Here is a 20,442-nt window from a genome sequence, read left to right on the forward strand (position 1 = left end):
GTGTCATAAACATTACCATGTTCAATTGTTCATCAAACTTCTCATCACCTGTCGTCAAAAGACGGTGATTCCGTTCCTTGAGCTCCTCCTGACCAAATAAGTTCATTCAAAAAAAATTAAAATAATTCAAAAAAAATTAAAATAAAAACCCCCCAAACCCTCAGCCAAAAAATTTTAAAAAAAATCAAAATCATTATCAAATAGAGGCAAAAATAATTTAATAAAATTCATTAAAATATTATCTAAAAAAAAGACGCAAAATTTTCTAAATCGTCAATCAACCAAAAATAATTAAAAAAGAAAGAAATTTATTACTGAAATGAGACAGAGAATATTTGAGTAAAATTTATCAAAAAAAATAAGAAAATGAAACAAAAACCCTAAACCCTTAATCGACAACAAATAATTCGAAGAAAATCTAAACAGGGCAGAGAATAATATTAATGAGAAAAAAGACCAAGTCTTTTAGGGTAATTAAATGAGTTTACGAGGCACTTGGCAGCGAGGTAGCTGAAACAGAGATCGCGGAAGACGATTTTGCGGGCGTTAAGGATATGGAAGGCGCGACGGAAGTGGCGACCGAGGAAGACAGCTTGAGCTTGCATATAGATGTCGGCGGGGCCGTTAGTAATGCGGCGGCTTTATCGGCGAAGAAAATGGCGGAGGAATAAAAATGCTTGCTCACGCAGCCTCGAACTACTCCGCGGAGTTTCTCGATTTCTTCTTCTCTCATTGTTAACACAAAAAATGAAGGAGTTTTTTTTTTCTTTTTCCGGAGAATTTTGCCGGCTTTTTCAGTGGGAAGAGTGGAAACAAGACAGTGTCAGTTATGCGAGAAAAATCGAAATCGATCTAGTTCGAATCCATTCAATATTAAATTAAATTTTAATTTTAATTTTAAATTTAATGTTCAAAATTTATTTAAATTTAATTAAATTTTATTTTTTTAATTTGAATTCAATTTTTAATAAAAATTAAATTATTTAAATTTATTTAATTAGATTATATTAACAAATAAAAATAAATTTAATTCTTAATAAAAATTTAATTATTTAAATTTAAATTTAAAATATTTTATCAATTAAAATAATTAAAATATTTAAATTATACAAATTCTAATTCATGAATTACTCAAATTAAATATAAAAATAAATATTAATAACTCAAATTATTTAAATTTAAATTCAATTTAATAATAATTAATTTAAATTTAAATTTTATTAAATAGAATGATTTATAAATATTATTGTATTATTTATAATTAAATAATTATAATTAAAATAAATTTTAATAAATTAAATTATTTAAATTTAATTTAATAATAATTAAATTTTATTTAAATAGAATAATTTATAAGTATTAATGTATTATTTATAATTAAATAATTATAATTAAAATAAATATTAATAAATTAAATTATTTAAATTTAATTTAATAATAATTAATTTAAATTTAAATTTTATTTAAATAGAATGATTTATAGGTATTAATGTATTATTCTAAAAAAAAAAAAGTGGAAGTTCAGATTTTGTCTTTTTTTTTTTTTTTTTTGGTGAATTGTTGGCCAAAAGGGCGGGGGGGTTTGGTATTAATGGTGGATTGGATAAGAATTTTTTGACCCATTTATGAAATGAATTATTTACAGTCCTAGAGGAAGCTGGCGGAAGTTCAGATTTTGTCTGATTTTTTTCTTTTTTGTGAATTGTTGGCCAAAAGGGCGGGGGGGGGGGGGGGGGGGTGTTTGGTGCTAATGGTGGATTGAATGGGAATTTTTTGACCCATTTATGAAATGAATCATTTATGATAATTTTAAATATAATATAATAATTTTAAATATGATATAGTTTATGTAATATAAAAATAATATAAAAAATATAAAAATAATATGATTTAAAATTTTATTAAAATTATATATATAAATTTAAGAAAAATAAAAAATATATATTTTATGTTTAGTGTGTTTAAACAAATTTGACATTATAATTTTTTTTGTCTTATATGATATTATAAGTACACAATACTAAATTTAATTTAGAGACTTTTACATATATAGCAAGAAAATGGAGCACCGAATATGGTTTCTCCATCTTTAGCTAGACAGACTACAATACAAATATGAACAAATAATACCAAAGTTGAAAAGATATAGCACAAAAATGGATTGTCAACAAAATTGAAATCCTACCATGCAACTAAGTTGCCCTCCTCACTTTCAAGGACTATAATGTCAAGCCTCATCATGGGCTTATATCTTTCAGGGATTTGAGCTCCAGCTTGCATGCACACTTCAACCACAGCAGGAACCTTGCCATAAAACCTCTTTAATGTACCTTTCAATGGAGGTCTGTTTGGGTCTTGAACATGCCAAACATAATTTGGGGGGAAAACTTCAGCAACTGTAGCATCCTGCCAACCATGCTTCCCATCTCTCCACTGGTGCTTAAATTCTCCACAAAGTTTTGCATTGTGACCCCATGGCCCTAAATGAACATCTGAGCAATATCCACATGCCTTGCTGTGTACTTCCTCATCAACTTTGTCACATCTGATCGAACAATCTGATGCGCATTCATTGTCTCCCGTGCAATGATAGGTACATCTTCTGGTGGAGGAGGTGGAAATCACCCACAAGCTCCAAAAGTGTCAAGATTAATAATTGAGGATGAGGATGGATGGACTGAGCGCCATGGCTTGGGCTCCTTAACATATCCACCTCGATCAATTACTTTCTTTCCTATCATTCTAATGGGTTGGGTTGTTCGTCGTGAAGGGTACTTTGTTATGTCAAGACCAGTTTGGATGCATAGCTCAGCAACGATTGGAATCCTATCGTATTCAAACCGTGTGTCATGCTTGATGCGCCGGCCAAAAGGATCATAAAGGTGATATGACTCTATGGGAATAAGAATGTCATTGATTGAACCTCTAATCCGAGTGTAACCACCATGTTTTGAGCTACTCGGACCTTTGTAGTCCTGAACATCATGACCAGTATGAGCCACATGAACTTGAGAGCACTCACAGCAAAGAGCTAAAACAAATGAACATATGAAGATGCAAGCATTACCTCAAAATAATTTACTGCAGCGTTCAAACGACACAACAGCAAGATCAGAACTGAAAGCCCGAAGCATCCCAAAAAATCCTCGCTTGTTAACTATTGTTATTGCTATTATCAATAGAATGCATGTCTCATGTAACAAAACCAAAAGATCAAGAAGAAGGTAATAAACAAAGTAAGAGGAGTGCCCTTATTGGATGTGGTGGACTATTTGTAAGGAAATAGGAACTGACGGAAAGAATGTCTCCTTCAAATAAAGAGGACACTGACTCAGGTATGATAATTAAGACCTCTAAAATTCCATGATCTCTAAACAGGCACCAGCAAATTAGAAGCCCTATCAATGCATAAATCTTTCTATTTTCCTTTTGAATATGTTTTGTGGTGTTTATTGGCATTAAATTGTTCTAATATTCAATATTAGCAGTGACATTAAGTTAGTTCCTTCATCTCAGAGCCAAAAGGAAGCAAAAGACAAAAGCAATGAATAAATTAAGGACAAAGATGAGTGACTTACCCTTCTAAGATGGATTAATTCCATGAGGAAGTAGTCGGTAGTGTCTGGAGCATTGATCTAGGGAAAAAAGTAGGGCATATGAATAAGAATGGGTGGCTTTAGTTCATGTGAGTTCAAGAAGAACTCAATAGCAGTTAAATTCTTTTTCTAGTTAGGCATTGTAATTTCGGAATAACGTCTCCAAGCGTTCATTTACACCGTAATAGTAATAGTGAGGAGACTATTATTCTTAAGATAACTTTTTTGGAACTGCCTTTAGAGCCCCTTAAGAGCAGTCAATTGCTCTTCTCAATAAAAAGGTTCTAAACGAAGAACAGTTGCGCAGTCAACTTCCCTTGTAAAGTAGTCGACTACTCATCTTGAAAAATAAAAAAATAAGTCCGTTGAAGATGCTCTTTCATTCTAAATGATATGCTAATTCATTCAAATAATATCTATTCATTAAAAGAAGTTTAAAGACATCTTTCGGGGCTTATATATACTTTTTAAACACTCATTTTTTATATAATTTTACATATTTTTATACTTTAAAAACATATTTTATACTCCTACACTCTGCATGGTTCAAGTGTGTTCAAGAAGAGATGACGTGCAATCATCTTCTTCTTCGTTTTTAACAGATTTTTAATAACCATTTGCGCCTCGTCGGCAAACTATTGTCTTTCAAAAAGCTTCTTGGAAGTGCCTTAACCAATCTTTTTCTTGTTATTCTCCAACAAAGTTTGCATTGGTGGACGTCTTGACACACAAAAACTTTTAAGAGTATAAAGATTGCATGAATTGCCACTATCATATACAACAATGAATTAACAAAGAACCAAAATACATATTACTAAAGAATAATATTTTCTTAATTATATTAAACAAATAACATTAATTTAAATCATGTATGGGCTTCTCCAACAGGCAACGCGTCAGGACACCCCTGAAAAGAAATCCTGACACTAGCAACCGACAAGCATGAAACAAAAACAGGAATGACCAAAAGATGGCGCAACCATACCTCAGTGCCACATTCCCTTTTGAGTTCTTTGCTTTCACTGTAACGGGTTTGCTAATGTCATCCCACATTCTGAGTAGTTTTCCCAAAAATAACCTGTAATTTGCCTAAGAGCTTGCACTGGAAATATGAAAGACATGAAAGCAAAGTAGGAAAACCAAATTGGAAATGTGAAAAAACTAATGAGAAGATTAAACGGAAACCCGATAAATTTCATCACAAGTACTACAAGAAAAGAAAGAAAATTCAAGAGGATTTCAGTATTGTCCCCTGGAGAAGAATTTCCCACAGGTGAGATATTGACATACTCACGATTCCATGCATCCTTACAATTGACTTTCAGTTGTTTATCTTCTACATTCCCCATTAACCTGACAATTCTGTGAACTATCAATTCTATTCCTCAGGCCATTTGCAACAACATTGATTTTCCTCGATTTTGCATCCTTCAGCAATATATCATTTTCATCTACCAAGAATTTGATTAAACAACATTTTAGCAGTTCATATAGACTCAGTGAATTGGCAATACTTCTGTTATCAAATCCAGAATTTTCATCTTCATCACCATCGGCAACATGATCACTTTCGTGGACTTCCTCCTGCTCATCCATTGCAATGACTAGAGAAAATGGGACTTGGATTAAAAGGTTAAGGGACAAGAGGCTGGCCTTGAAATAAGAAGCAAAAACTTAGGTACTTGAGGCACCATGGACCAACTTTATTATGAATTTTTTAAGGAGTGAACGATGCGAAGGTTACAACTGATGTTTCCTTGGGATGCCAAAAGGTTGCGTAGGTCCAATTTGTTGGTCAACTAACCAATGGAAAAGCTTTGATCTCTTATTGGACCGTTGTGATTGGTTCATCTGAGATTAACGTTGCCGCTGAAGAGTGTCAGGGATAAAATGCAGCATGACACACTTCAAAGCTGGTCCTTCAATATTTGTTAAATCCTCTGCTTTCAAGCTTAACAAAGAGCTTGGCGATGGTGAATTCATGTATAAATGCTACAAGCTGTCAAGGGTGATTGGCCATGGCTATGTTCTGGCACACGTACCAATGTTCTACCCAAATTTCTCGGCTTAACCAAATTCTTGTAATATCATGAAACCAGATCCTAACCATGCATTAATTGTTAAATCAATTACTGTTGCCTTACTCTTCTACAGAAATCATGCATCAATCATAAAATCAAGTTCCAGGATGCTCCATTGCCAATATCTAATTGTCCTGACTTAGTATAATCTTCATTCTCTCAGACATACACATCACACTCACCACAAAAGCAAAATGATTTGTAGAGAACAAACTATCATTGTAAAGTTCATTTCAGGAAGTACCCATTACAATTATTACTCAGGTATATGGAACATTTTGGACTACCAAGAAAAAGAGCAAAAGAAACGAACCAAAATTTGACCTGATAATTTCGAAAACAATCAGGAAAAAAATCTTAAAGCTTGGTTGAGATTAATTAATTAGCTAACAGAGGTAGTGTTCGTATGTTCACATGTTGTATCATTCGTTTATGTGTTTCAGACTATAATCAGCAGCAAGCTTTGGATGTCAAACAATCAAAACTCAATAACATTGTTTGTCTGAACAGAGAACGATGGATGGCCAACACTGGAAAGAGGCATGTCAACTCTTACTACTATGCCTGAGTTTCCGACATTTCCATTCCACTTAGAGCGTCCATACTGCATGATATGTACACAGAAAAGAAGCATGAGCCAACCTCCAAAATATGAGCAACTGAGAACTTCAATGAGGATGTAAGTGCAACCAAATGGGAAAAAGAAAATGAAGGCACAATGGAATAGCACCATCAGCAAGACGAAAACTCAGAGAGCAAGTTAAATAATAAAAATTCTAGAAGTTGACTAGCACTGAAATGTTGCAAAATAGAAATCTAAGTCTGGTGTAAGCAAAATCCCACTTTTCACAATTTCACAAATCCAATAAACAAGCTCTACAATATGAAATGAGCTTTAAAAGAAGACAGCACCATGATAACTTACTGATAATGATGCATAAGCTGAAGGATGTGCCACCAGAGAACAGCCACAAATCAGATTGAGATCTTCCTTCACCATGTGAATAACTTCTGTCCGCAACCCAGGATTACTTCCACCAAACGTTGGACACAAGCTGATCATGTAACAACCAGAAGAAACATATACATAAGAGTGAAACAAGGAAAAGAAAGGGAAAAAGGAAAAACAAACATACAGGAAGAAAGAACTCTATGCAGAAGCAATACAATACAACAAAGTAACAAATAGTTTCTCGCTCTTGTGTGTGATCCTTCTAATTTCCATTTGGAGGAAAAGAAAACCCAAAATCTCTCATCAGTCAGTTTTTCCCAAAAAACTCGGGAAATGACCTGCACTTAATTTTGTCTTTTTGCAAACAAAAAAAAGTTAAATTCAAGAACTTTAACAGTAATTATTCTGAAGATCAAATGCAAAACAAATTAAACAATAACTTATGAACCTTGAAAAGTTGTAATGTTGAAAACTTAAGGAGAAACCATTCATGTCTATCCATATCTTACATTTTTATACACATAAGCCAATTCAGCTCAATTACCAAGGAATTCATGAAAGTATAAGAAAGGTTAAGGAAGCACCAAAGGCAGTGTATGAAACATAACAAGACATTCCTCAACATGATTTTAGTGTAGGCAAGAGACATTCTTTTAAACATGTGCAAATCAATGCAAACAAGGAGAATCTCACCTAAATTGAATGGATGGCCTCATCATGAGCCCAGATCGCTTCCAAGCCAAGGATTGTGAAAGGCCCAGTGTAAATGATTTGTCGGGCCATTGCACCATTGGTGTGATACGTGTTCCCCACTTATTCTGATGAAATATTCAAACAATAGATTTCAGCACTCATTAAAGACACCCCCAAAATAGAATAGTGAATCCTCAAGCCAAAGTTATTTATAAAAGAAAACTAAATAACTTCTTTGTTGCCTGTCAGGCTGGCACACAGTTAAAAGCTCAGGACCTGACCTTGCAAGAGAAGCTGTATCTCATTTCCCCTGGATATTTGCCCTGAGCCTGAAGAAGGCCCCCACAAAGAGGTAGGAAAGCACTTGTTGTCAGCCCCTCACCAGATACATACGTGAATTGTCCATTGGGAAACTGCAAATCTAAAAATGACTGCATAAAAGAAGGGAGAGTATACATGAGAAAGAAGAGTGGTTATGCTAGAAAATCACACCAAGAAGTAAAACTTTCTTGAATACTTAGTACCAAAAGTTAATGAGTCCTGTTGTTTATCTCAGCTAGTCAGCACAGTCCACTACTTCCTATGAAGATTGTTTTTGGGAAGATAATAAGACTGAGTGCTAAATATATCAACAATGGTGGTCTTTTGTGAGCAAAGAGAGTAAAATACCTAAATTACGTTGCTCCACCATTGTTGGTAAATTGTCATTTTCAAAACAAGACAGCTGGAGATATTTTATTTTCACTAAGGTGAGCACTACTAATTGAATGAATGTTTACATGGTGAATATTCTTTACACCAAATGCAATTTAAAGCAACAATCAAAATTTCAATAAAACTAAGGAAAAAAAATGATATTTTGCAAATTCAGATTGTTGAAACAGAAGTATAAAAACTGTATAAATGGCTTCAAATGACACCAACTTACACAAGCTAAAGGATTAATACAGAGCATTGACATTAATAGCCACCTCCGATGCTTTGACCATACTGCTGGACAAAGAGAATGTATTCCATTCTGAAACCACAAAATTATCATAAAATAAGAACAAAGAAGAAAAGACAACAATTTGAAAAACATCAAAACATACTCAAGCCATGTTATTTGCTTTCAAGTTTAACTAATATGTGCTACCATGTCAAATTATTAAGTACATCTTATTGGGCAAGAATAATGGAGTAAAGAAGTTACCAAAATGATCCAAACACTTAAAACTAAGAAAAAAAAAAGAAAAAGAAAATTAAACAATATCAACAGCATTTCATTGTAATGGAACTTAAAAAAGAACTTAATATAAAAACTTAAGTAAGGTCCTAGATCAGTCCAACATCAAAATAGAGCCCACAATTCCAGATTTTCTTGAAATTTTATCTCAATTTCTTTCAGCATCTTTATATTCTAGATGGGAACTATTGTCTTCTATTACAATCCTAAAAGGGCCTTATTTATAGCATTCTGTAATAGCTAAAGATGACTCTCTATCAGAGGATTCTAGGCTAGGAAAGGCACAAGCCATTCTTGCATCTCCACACCACAAATAAAAATATGTTTATTCGCAAGAAACATCCCACCATCAGTGGAGCCTCAGCATGCAGTAGCTGTCATTTGGCCTTAAGATTTAGTAACATAAAGAAAAATCAGCAAATTAATTGAGCTGAGAAAACAACAAACTTGGGTGACAAAGAAATTAAAGGACTTAGCTGGAGAGAGTAAATTGAGTCACAATGAAATGTGTTTATTCTCTCAAATTTTTTACTATACCTTAAACCAACCAAGAAAGTGGCAAAGTCCAGAGGACATGCAGATGAAGCCTTATTACAGATTGACAAAAGATAAGTGGGACAAAGGAGATAGTTGAAATAATTTCATCACATATATGCTTGATTCGGTAGAAATTCTAAATAGAAGACCAAAAGATGTATCATTGGACAATAATTCAGAAAAACTTAATGGTACAACCACATTAAGCACAAATCTCAATGGTTCTGATCCATAAGGCTTTGCAGAATAAAGTTTCATAGAACATAAATGCAATTCTCTGTAGTTCTATTTCCTATGTGTAAAATTTTACAGCTAGCACCAACTGTCCCAGAGATTATTATCATACCTTCCTATCATAACCATACCAAAGCAAATGTTGCTTTGATAGATGAACTGGTAAAAGAAGTGTTGTGTCTCGTACAAAGAGTACCGGTCCAAGCTGGATAAGAAATAAAGTGTTGTCATTTCCAGATGTGGAACTGGAATTTGATGCCTCTACTCTCCAGAGGTCTCCCCTTGCAACCAAAGAACTTTCTAAATCTCGTGTTCTACTCTCATATGTTGAGGTAATATTTATAATTCCCTGCAGCCAACCAAAGATTAACCATGGGAATACAAATCAATTACTACATATATGCAAAAGTTGTAGTCAATAACAATGCGAAGAGATAGGCAGTCGACCAACTCAAAACCACAAAAAAGTTTCGCATTCGCTTTTAAGGGATAACAAAATGAACAAACAACTAACCTGCTATTATCCTATCACTTCTACTCATATGAAGAGGAAAAAGAAACAGAGTATATTTATAAGTTATCATAGGCTAACCATTCGGCCAGATAGATGAAGGTGTGTGCACAACAAAAATAGATGCATATTATATTTCAAAATCAATTATGATAAATTATGCAACGGAACATAAACAATTGCCTTCCATTTCAAATTATTAAACTTGTCACTTACGACAATTTACTACTCCGGGATTGAAATAACTTATATAAGGGTATTGGCCATGATTACAAAACAATGTTACAAACATCAAACAATGGTTATTCAAGAATTTAACACAAACCAACTCTATAAATTCCCACCTAACTATCTTCAAAGATTCTTACTTTTATTTGTTTATTTACCTGTGGTCTCCCAAGTACTCCAGCAGACTTCAAATTAAACCCTGAAATCTCTTCATCCCCCACTCCTACCGAACCACTCTCATTTTCCACGAACCCCAAATCCTTGGACCGATCTGAAAATCCTACCAAACCCTCCATGTCATTACCACCCACCTCAGCCTTCTGTCCTTCCACACTCATATCACCTCTAAAGGACACAACTGCACTCTCCTCAGCACGAAACGGGACCGGTAACGTCCTGAAGAACTGCTGCACCAACCCATTTAAGCCGGCACCAAAATCTGCCCCGACTTGGCCAATCCTGTTCCCGATATCACCGATGTCAAAAATGGATGACTTATCAATGGGAAGGCCAAAATCCTTGTTGACAAAGGTTTGGGATGGGAACTCGAGGTCGAAAAGCTTGGATTTTGGAGGGTTTGGCCATGGAAACGAAGGTGGGTTCATGTGGGATTGGATTAAGCCAGTAAAACCTTGAGCTAGCCGATCGGCAAGGTCCTGGCCATGGCGTTGGACCCCTTCCCAAGCTTCAAATGACCTTTCTACTGACATTTAAGTAACCAATCTAAAAATTCATAATAATACTAAAGTTGGATTCTTTTGAGTGGCTAATTAATGGATTAGAAATTGACCCAAAAGCTTAAAACGTTCAAAACCAATTTACTTTTAAGAAAAAAAGACTGAAAGTTTTAAGTTCGAAGCCTAAAGAAATGCTGGTCTTCTAGGATGTTGAGTTTTCCAACTTTTCAATGGAAAATTCAAAGATTCATACGAAACTTAAACTTTAAAATCTACCCAGATGATTAAAACATTCAAACTATTTTTTTTTTTACCAAATTCAGCTTTACTATAGCTGAAACTTCAAGGTTGAAGCTTAAAAAAACAGAAGAAGAAGGCAGCAGATCAATTATCACGGCTCTGATAATTCAGTTCTTAAAAAAATTCATCAATTTTTGCCAAAAAAAAGTAAAATTGTATATATTGAGCTTCCAAAAAGAAAAACAAAAAAGTTAAATTAGGGTTCTAAATGTGATGGGTTTTGAGAGGGAAAAAAGCCCAAAAAGGGCCTTTATAATATTTTGAAATTGAAGAGAGGATCTAAAGAATTAGCTGAAGCAAGTTAAAAAGGAGTGAAAAGAAGAGAAGAACAAGAACAAAAATTTTGGTACAAACAAAGTGTAAGAGAAAGGAGATATGTTAGAAATTTTGGAGAAAGGGGGAGTGCGTTAACGGGGATGAACGTATGGCTATTGGGAATGAGATTTTATTTTATTTTTTTAATTTTTCAGGGGAAAATAAATATGTGTTGGTTGCTCGTGCATAGGAACATACTTGGTCACTGACCAATGAGATCACATGTTTTTTTAAGTGAGCTTAAATCACCCAAAGATACAAAAGCGCCACACGTAATATATCTGCTACTTTGCTAGCATCTTCAAAAGACAATTTCAGATTCTCTCGGACCAAAAAAAAAAAAAAACCATCTTTTTGCATAGAATTTTGGACCTCAATTTCCCATTCAGTGATTAATAGAACAAAGTAATATTAGCTTCAAACGATTCTGTTCTGGATAAACTCATATCTTCTTCTTCTTCTTCTTCTTCTTCTTCTTCTTCATTATTTTAAGCTCAAGAAAGCTTTTTCATTAATCACACTTGAAGTTTGTTTTATTCAGATAATAATTAATTCTCTCTTTTTTTTTTAAATTTTTTTCTGCTTATTGGGTTTTGTTTTAATTCACTTTTTATTGGGTTCATGTTGTTTTTTGCATATCTTCTTAGCTTTTGTTCTGAGTTTCGTTGATCTTAGCTTATAATGGGATAGATGCCCATCTTTGTATTCTGGCTTCAATTTTATTGTTTCACATTGTATATTTAGTTGCTTAAGAAAAATCTAAGCAAGTTTTTGTCTTTCAATATAGGAAATTAATCCACATAATTTCTAACTTCAAAAACAATGTCAAACTGATATCATTTTGTTTTAGATTCTATTGAAGCATTGGAGCATCTTTGCTTGCTGTAGGAACAGGCTGCTGTGCTGACTTTGCTACTTGACTCACCATACTGAAGTAGGGTATTTTTCAATTTCATTTTTGTTCATTTCTGCCACGGCCTTTAAACAGAATCATAAGGGAAGATATACATAAGTATGGGCAGTCCAGGACCGCCAAAGAAAAGAGTGGCATTTGTGCTGATTGATGGATTGGGGGATGTATTAATACCAAGGTTTGGGAATAAGACTCCTTTGCAAGCAGCCAATGTTCCAAACTTGGATGCCATAGCATCAGCAGGGAGTTAATGGCCTCATGGACCCTGTGGAAGTAGGTTTGGGTTGTGGGAGTGACACGGCTCACCTTTCGCTGTTGGGTTATGACCCGAGAGTCTATTACCGAGGGCGTGGTGCATTTGAGTCCATGGGGGCTGGATTGGCAATGTCACCTGGAGATATTGCATTCAAGATTTGTGACCTGCTTTGACTCTTTTTTTTTTTTTTTTTCTTTCTTTTCCCCTTCCTTTCTCACCTACACTTCTTGGTAAATTATTTCTGATACTATTTCTGTATTGGATCATTTATTAAGCATCCCTTATGTTGATAAATATCTTGATACTATCCAAATACAGATAATTTAATTTATGATTCAAGAATTTCAATATATTAGCTTTAAGTTTAATGAGGGCGTTAGTTTTGATATGAATGAAGAGATTTTTTTGTCATAAAATGTATTTTTGTTTTCAGATTTAATATAAAACATTGATCATAATTGTTGCCTGAGATAATTCTGTATGATTTTTCCTTGCAAACCTCATATCTTCCTTGATCTCCATTTCCCTTGAAAATGATTAAACTTACAGCTCTTTTGTCCTTACCAGATATGATCTAGCTTCTGACTTAATCACTTAGATGAGGGGATGATTTTCTTAAAGATTTTCCTTATTCTTTTTGTCTACAAGTTAATATATTAAGTTCCGTATATTTTCTTTATAACACCTTGATGGTATTTTCTGTGCATGATTACCCATTCCGATTATCTGTCTCCAGTCAAATTTTGCGACCTTGGATGAGAAAACTGGCATAGTCACGAGTAGGAGAGCTGACAGGCATTTTGAAGAAGAGGGGGCCTATCCTTTGGGCTGCCCTGGACAGAATGAAGCTCCTGCTTTTTCCTGAGCATGAAGTAGGAGTCAGGTATGGATGTTTTTGATTGCTCTAATTGTCAGTTTACGTAGTTATATTCTTGTACTTGGTTCTGCGGGATACATAAAATTTTAGCTCACTCAAGAAGGTTTTATTTTCACATGGCTATTTTGGTTATGGACTTTGATTGATAGTTTTGAACCTTGAAAATGTCTTAGCAGACTGCTCATAGTAGTTAAGCTAGATGGCTACGAGAAGGTTTTGTTCTCTATTAACTCCGTTAAGGATTAATTTGAAGCTTTAAGTTTCTATTGTAAAATATTTAATGCTAAGTCATGTACTCAATCTCTTACAGCTATGCAACAGAACACCGATGTGGAGTTGTTGTTAAAGGACCAAGACTGAGTGGCAATATATCAGGAACTGACCCGTTGAAGGACAATCGCTTACTTCTAGAAGCCAAGGCTTTAGATGATACTGATGAAGCAAGACACACAGCTGCAGTTGTTAATGGGTTATCCAAGGCGATATCAAAGATTTTGGTTTCTCGCCCTTTGAATGCAAAAAGGTTAGCAGAAGGGAAGAACATTGCTAACGTTGTCATTTCAAGAGGCTGTGGTATCCGAATTGAGGTGTGTTGTCCTAAATCCCGGCTCAGTGAGTCCTTTCTTCCGTGATTAACTGTTGGCGCCAGTCCTAGTCCCATTGTTCTGGTACTAATCTAAGCCATCTATTCTGAAATAAATAGCAAATGTATATACATTTTACTGCTTTCAATGTGGAGAAAAAATGTTTGCATTTTCCATTTTGCTACTTGGTGTACTTCTTGCTCTTCTATAATAAAATAGCAATAAATGCCATTATCTCTTCTAATGATGTATTATAGGTTCCTCAATTCGAGAAGAAACATGGCTTGTGGCCTTGCATGGTGGCTCCCACAAAAATTGTTGCAGGGTTGGGCCTATCACTTGATATCGATATCCTAGAAGCTCCTGGAGCAACTGGAGACTATCGAACCCTTCTGATTTCAAAAGCAACTGCCATAGCTAAGGCACTCTCTGCTCCTTTACAAACTTGTCCTAGTGTCTTTGCACTAGGGGAGGATCAGCACTAGCCTGGCAGATCAGATGCCTATGATTTTTTATTTCTCCACATTAAGGTAATGACCTTATGAATCCATCATTTTTTGCCTTTCTTAATGTTTCCTTTATTTAGCGGATACTTGTAATCAACTGCCTTTTGGAGCAGAATCACCATTTCTTCAATTTCCTTATTTTCTTTCCTTGAGTTTGCATACTCTGATGTTTAACACCATTATAAGATAATCTTGTTTGGGTGAAAGCTGATTAATGTCAAACATAGTCCTAATTTATTGTTCTTGGGATTGAAGACATTTTCTGCAATATTGCCTGGAAAAAGATCTACTTTCAAAGTGGCACAGTATCTGGGTTATCAATGGTGAAAGTCATTTGACTTTCTTATTATTTTATCATGGATGCTGATTTATTTTTTTCATTTTGTTTTTATATTTGTTTTCTGTCCTTGTTAAGGATATAAACAAGGTCTGATGGTTATGGAGTTCGGAAATCTACGTACAATGTTGTCCTCGTCATTTAAGTAATGCAATTTCATTGATATATCAAAATTGCGGGCAATTGATGATGCAGGTCATGATAAGGCAAGTGTTTTCAAAGTAAAAGGATTGGAAGCTGTAGATCGAGCTGTAGGACAGCTGGCTAAGCTCCTGTGGCAGGCAGAATCAACTGGGAATTTCCAATATTTTATTTGTGTCACTGGTGACCACACCTGTTGAACATGGAGATCACAGTTTTGAACCGGTTCCATTTACAATGTGCCGGTTGAAAGATTTTGTGATTGCAGTTGGTGGGGAGTCTATTGTTTTGGAAAATTCCCTTGATTCATTTCCTCTTCCAGCTGTGAAGGTGGATGAAGACCTAAATGAAGCAATTGGTTTAGAAAAAGGGAGAAAATGCAAGCAAGTGTAAGCATTTTGTGGTGATTCAGTTTTTGAGTTTAACGAGATTGCAGCAGCGAGGGGATGTCTTGGGCGGTTTCCTGGTGGAGAAATGATGGGAACTATTAAGAGATTTCTTAAATTAAATGCATAACTTTCCTGGTCAGATGTTAGAGATCATTTCTGCATAACCTCTTAGAGTCTGAATGAGGTGTTTCTAACCTGAAAAATAACCATGACAGTATTTCCTTCAATCATCAAGGATTTTGAAAGCTTCTTCTAAGTTCTGACATCAAGTACCAGAAAATTTTATATTTATACCTGAGTCAGGGTGTAACATTCAATTCATTGTTACACATCACATCTATATCATGCAGATTATTGTTTCAGACGGCAAAATAAAATGTACTATTGATCATTTCTAAACCATGAATTGAATTCGGTTTGTTCATAACCTTCTTTATATTCCAATTAAGTTCCTGACCAACAATTAGCTGTACACTTGGTCCTTCTGTCAATTGGCTTAGTGAAGAGTAGTAGTGTCACGCTCTGAATTGAAGCACAACACGATCATATTACCTTAAAATAAAACTTCAAAGCAATAAGAAGCTTAATTCATAACTATTAAACAACTTTCAAATATAAAAGGTTCTTATTAAATAACATAGCTAGATAACAAGTCTCCAAATGTTCAAAGTCAAGTATTACAACTAAAATAAATAATACTTCATAAAATCTCATATTTCTAAGTAGTTTTCAAATGCTCGATTCTTTTAACTTTTTTCAAGTTAATTATACTTATCATTTATAACATCTGTAAAAAAAAAAGAAAATAGGGAATGAGCAAACCACAGCTCAGTAAGTAAAAGCTCACATACCTTACCGAATCAAACATCATTTCATACATGTCATATAGATCATTCAAAATATTCGTCAAATCATAATGTCAAAACATCTCAATATCATCGTTCGGTCAAACATTTCGTAAATTCATAAATCATTGTAAAATATGTTACTATTCAAATATCGTAATCAAACCAAATCATCGATCAATCATTAAAATCATCATAAGTCATCATAATCATAAATCATCATTATCAATCGTTTATCGTTAGTTACGGTCACTGCTATAACCGATGAATTGATCGTATCGACAATTTCATCCTCATGATCATTACTAACTATTATAACCCTTTAATCAGGGCTTTACGCTAACTACTATTACCTGTTAGTAGGGTCGTATGATCATATCTTTGCTAACTACTATTACCCATTAGCCAGGATCGTAGAACTAGTTCTGGTGTCAGTGATCTCACTTCTCAGAGATGTAAAAACGTAGCTATCATAAAATTATTCTTTAAGCATAAACCATTTTCTCATTTCATTCATGAGCATGATCCATTGTTTATATAAAGAAACACAAAATAATCATATGCTTGATCATATTTTCATATATTGAAAATAATGAAATAAAATATTCATTCAATTAGAAACATACATATATACATAGTTTCGAAAACAAGCAAAGTGTGTGAGATTCTACTTACTTTCTTCTGATTCCATCACCTAATTTTTTTCACTCAAAATATAGTGACCTATTCAAGATAATTCCAACATAATAATAATTAATCAACCCATTTGAGACCACTTATACCAAAACAATTAAGTTAAACAAGTAATAACTCGAGTAATTAATTCTGGCAGTCTACGCTACTTTCACTAAAACGACCATAACTCAAGATATCCCATTCCAAATTAAAATCTTTTTAATGCGTTAGAAACTAGACTTGACAAGCTTTTTAACCATATATGGCCCATCTCGTGATTCCTTTTGGATTAATTATAACAATTTTTGGAATCCACGTCATATGCTGCTGCCAGACAGCCTGTATATTTTTTCATAAAAACTACGTATTTATTTATAGGTAACTCCAAATTCAATTCCACTTATTTCATTAGAAAGTAGACTCAATAAGCTTTCCCAACATATATGGCTTAATCTGTAAATCCTTGTATAAAAATTAAGAAAATTTTCGAAATTACTCTTTACTGCTACTACTAAGCAACCTGCACATCCTTAAGTAAAAATTGAATAACTCTTCATAGAGAACTCAAATTCAACTCCCGTTTGTTTCATTAAAAAGTAGATTCAACATGCTTTCTAACCATATATAATAATCATGGTAGTATTTAACTATTTAATACAAAATATAACCTTAATTCATCACTACAAACACAAGATTCATATCATGATTTATACGAATCAAAGATTTTTCTTTCTATTCCAATCAAATTTCTGTTTCAGCAATAAATTCACATTACCAACTTTCTCAACACTTAATCGACCCTAATTAAAGTCTAAATCATTTGCCCGAAGAGGGATGATGGAAACCCTAAAATTTTAGTGTTTCTCGATTATAAATTATACCTTAAGACTTAACCATTAATATTCCAAAATTGAAAGAGATTATTTACTCACTTCTAATTGATAATTTTTCCTTGTAGATTTGTTCTTTCCCTTCACTTGAAATGCTTCAATTGATCTTTTCTGTATAAAAAATATATGAGAAATAAGTTTTTATTTTTCTTTCGATTAGTTGTAGATTGAAAATTAAAAAATTAACTCTATTAATAAAAAATTAAGTTATTTATCAATAAATCTTTTGCATTTCTCATTCTTTATTAAAAAGTCCTTCACTTATAAAAATACTTAAAATATATATATATATATATATTTTTTACGGGTATTACAAGTAGAAGGTCCATGTTAGTACTTGTGTGGAGACATGTCAGCTGGCTTTTATGCTTGTATCGGATGTTTATCTGTCTCTGTTTGCTCATTTCCCCCTTTTCCTCCTCTAATGGATGTCCTTTTCCCTTTAAGGAAAAACTTTACCAAGATTTCCCAAGGAAAAAAAATGCTCTCAAAAAGTACCTTTCTGTTTTGCACGAAGAGGAGCTGTAGATGATGCGTCAAGGGACTGTCCACTAGCCTGAGCTTCTGCTATGCCATATGGACCCAAACAGTGTACCTCCGGCTACAGGTGGAAACCTGGTTTGCAGATGGGCATATGAAATTGCTTTGCAATAAAATCATTCATCATTAGAGATATCAGCTTGTCATGACTCATGAGATAATTTTCTTTGCTCTCACAGTTTATTCTTATCCTATACCGTATAAAGCAAATAACAAGGCAAGCATTACTTTCCCTTTTTCTTTTTGGTGGGCATTTCTCGATAAAATTTGCATGGTCATCGTTTCTCTTTTTGGTAGGTATGTAGAAGTATTTACTTTCCTATTAGTAAGTTGCATATGTGTAATACATCAGCAAAAGCAAGTGCACCAAAAAGAGAGAATAACAAAGCAAGTTTAAGCAAATATTTTGCCTTCTCTTGCAACACTCGACTTATCTCTGCTTATTTTCAAAGTTGGGGTCACCGTTTGTCAAACTTTCTTGCTGCTTTTCATTTTCTTCCACCATAAAAAATTCATGAAGATCAAGGCCCATGTGCTCCTTGTTATGTAAATCAATCAAATAATTCAATTTTCTACTACCAACCAACTTTTGTAGCATAATCAATAAGGAAACAATTATAAAAAAAGACCCCTCAGGCCCTCACACCCCTCAAAAGCATAGGGAGAGAAAGTGTTAATCACAATGATGCAATGTGACAAGGCCTTTTTCTTTGTATAGGAAGTCTCCTAGTGCTTCTTCAGTGATGTTATAACTATTTAAAACCAAAACCATTTGATCACAGAAATGTATATCAACAATTCAAGATCCCTTGCATAGTTTTTTTTTAGCTAAATCCACTGCTACTGATTCATTTCCTCAAAAAATTTTAAGGAAAAATGGATGGGAACTTATGTCTCGCAGTCATATAGATTGCAACTTAATGAGGCTCTAGGCCTTGATTCATCTCGCCTTCCAAATTTCAATTTCCCAATGTATAACAAGAAGTCGCCTTCTGTTGTTGTAGGACAATGGTACTGTCCCTTAATATTTGTGAGGGAGGAGTCTAGACTAAGGCGACAAATGAAGAAATCATTGTTCTATGAGATGGCACTCGAGCAATGGTGGCGACAGATTCATTCATGTGACAATGAGAATGATGAACAAAATGTTGTGAATGCTTGTACAATTGTGCAAAGAGAATTTAATTCAGTCTATGGTTTGCAAGCTGATGAGAAGGATATATAATAGAATTAGCCGTGGAGGGTTTTGGTGGTTCAGAACTCTAACCAGAAACAATGGGAGAAGGGGCAGTGTTGGTTTGAGTTTAGCAATGATGGAGAAAATGAGATGGTTACAAGAGAAGCGAGGTTGGTTTAATGGAGAAAAAAGTGAAATGAGGGTTGAAAGAGAAGAAGAAATTATAAGTGAATGGTGTGGAAAGCTTTAATTTGAGAAGAATGGATGTAACTTTGGTGCTGAGGTGTGACTTCAGGCACACTCATAAGATTCAATCCAAATGGGAATGAAGTCTTGTGATCATGTAAAAATGTTTAATATTTGATAAATTAATGAAGCTGAAAGGTACAGTTTCACTTGTTTGATCTCTTCGTATGTTTTAAGTTTTCATTTTCATTCTTGTGATTCAAATTCTATGAATTTGAAAGTCTTCGCTCAAATCAGCAGGGATGGATATAGATTCAATTACAATCTTAATTAATGTCTAAATCCCAGATCGGAGCCTTCAAATTAGACTTATTCAAGAGTTTGGGTGCTTGCTTGAACTCAAAAATTTATTTGAAATTTTAATAAATTTGGACATAAATATTAAATTCATTAAAAGAGTTTAGATAAATAAATAAGATCCAATAAAAAAATATGATCAAGTTTGGGTTTCATCATTTAAGGTTCGAACTTGGCTCAACTTGACTCAAAAAGTAAAAAAATATTTTTATTATAATGGCATAAAGTCTATTTACTTTATTTTTTACAATAAATAAGGTTCATTTGCTTTATTATTTATAATTAGATAAAACTCAATTTTTTCTTTATGTAAAATATTAAAACAATGATTTAATTTTAAATTATATTTAATAAAATTAAATTAGATTTAAATTCAAATGACTCATAAATTAAATTAATAATTTATAAATTTTTTTTTAA

At 33.7% G+C, this 20,442-nt stretch overlaps 1 protein-coding gene and 3 pseudogenes across 2 annotated transcripts; 2 read left to right on the forward strand and 2 right to left on the reverse strand.

The window, feature by feature from the left end:
• Positions 1-2,021: 2,021 nt before the first annotated feature.
• Positions 2,022-4,213, reverse strand: LOC111288780 (APO protein 1, chloroplastic-like; annotated as a pseudogene).
• A 1,662-nt stretch (positions 4,214-5,875) lies between these two features.
• On the reverse strand, positions 5,876-11,558 carry LOC111287940 (uncharacterized). Its single transcript, XM_089759344.1, has 7 exons — positions 10,216-11,558; positions 9,431-9,667; positions 8,251-8,340; positions 7,604-7,753; positions 7,323-7,447; positions 6,603-6,732; positions 5,876-6,281 (listed from the first exon to the last, which is right to left on the reverse strand). The coding sequence occupies exons 1-7, from the start codon at positions 10,765-10,767 to the stop codon at positions 6,156-6,158; spliced, it is 1,410 nt and encodes a 469-aa protein (XP_089615470.1). The 5' UTR covers positions 10,768-11,558; the 3' UTR covers positions 5,876-6,155.
• A 106-nt stretch (positions 11,559-11,664) lies between these two features.
• On the forward strand, positions 11,665-15,865 carry LOC111288220 (uncharacterized; annotated as a pseudogene). The gene is made up of 5 exons (XR_016341468.1): positions 11,665-12,671; positions 13,253-13,401; positions 13,706-13,982; positions 14,237-14,508; positions 15,001-15,865. The product of XR_016341468.1 is annotated as an uncharacterized LOC111288220 (transcript).
• Positions 15,866-19,061: 3,196 nt separating this feature from the next.
• On the forward strand, positions 19,062-19,808 carry LOC149519080 (uncharacterized; annotated as a pseudogene).
• Positions 19,809-20,442: the final 634 nt, after the last annotated feature.

Source organism: Durio zibethinus, chromosome 4 (assembly GCF_047325235.1).
Source record: "Durio zibethinus cultivar Kanyao isolate XHJ-2024 chromosome 4, ASM4732523v1, whole genome shotgun sequence".
NCBI classification, from domain to species: domain Eukaryota; kingdom Viridiplantae; phylum Streptophyta; class Magnoliopsida; order Malvales; family Malvaceae; genus Durio; species Durio zibethinus.

What these genes read in the sequence shown, in the direction of transcription:
- LOC111287940 (XM_089759344.1), bottom strand. Translation starts at nt 10,767, where the DNA reads ATGTCAGTAGAAAGGTCATTTGAAGCTTGGGAAGGGGTCCAACGCCAT. An exon ending in GTATTAATCCTTTAGCTTGT is followed by an intron (nt 7,754 to 8,250) that starts GTAAGTTGGTGT and finishes TCTTTTATGCAG; the next exon opens with TCATTTTTAGATTTGCAGTT. An exon ending in CAGCTTATGCATCATTATCA is followed by an intron (nt 6,282 to 6,602) that starts GTAAGTTATCAT and finishes CATATCATGCAG; the next exon opens with TATGGACGCTCTAAGTGGAA.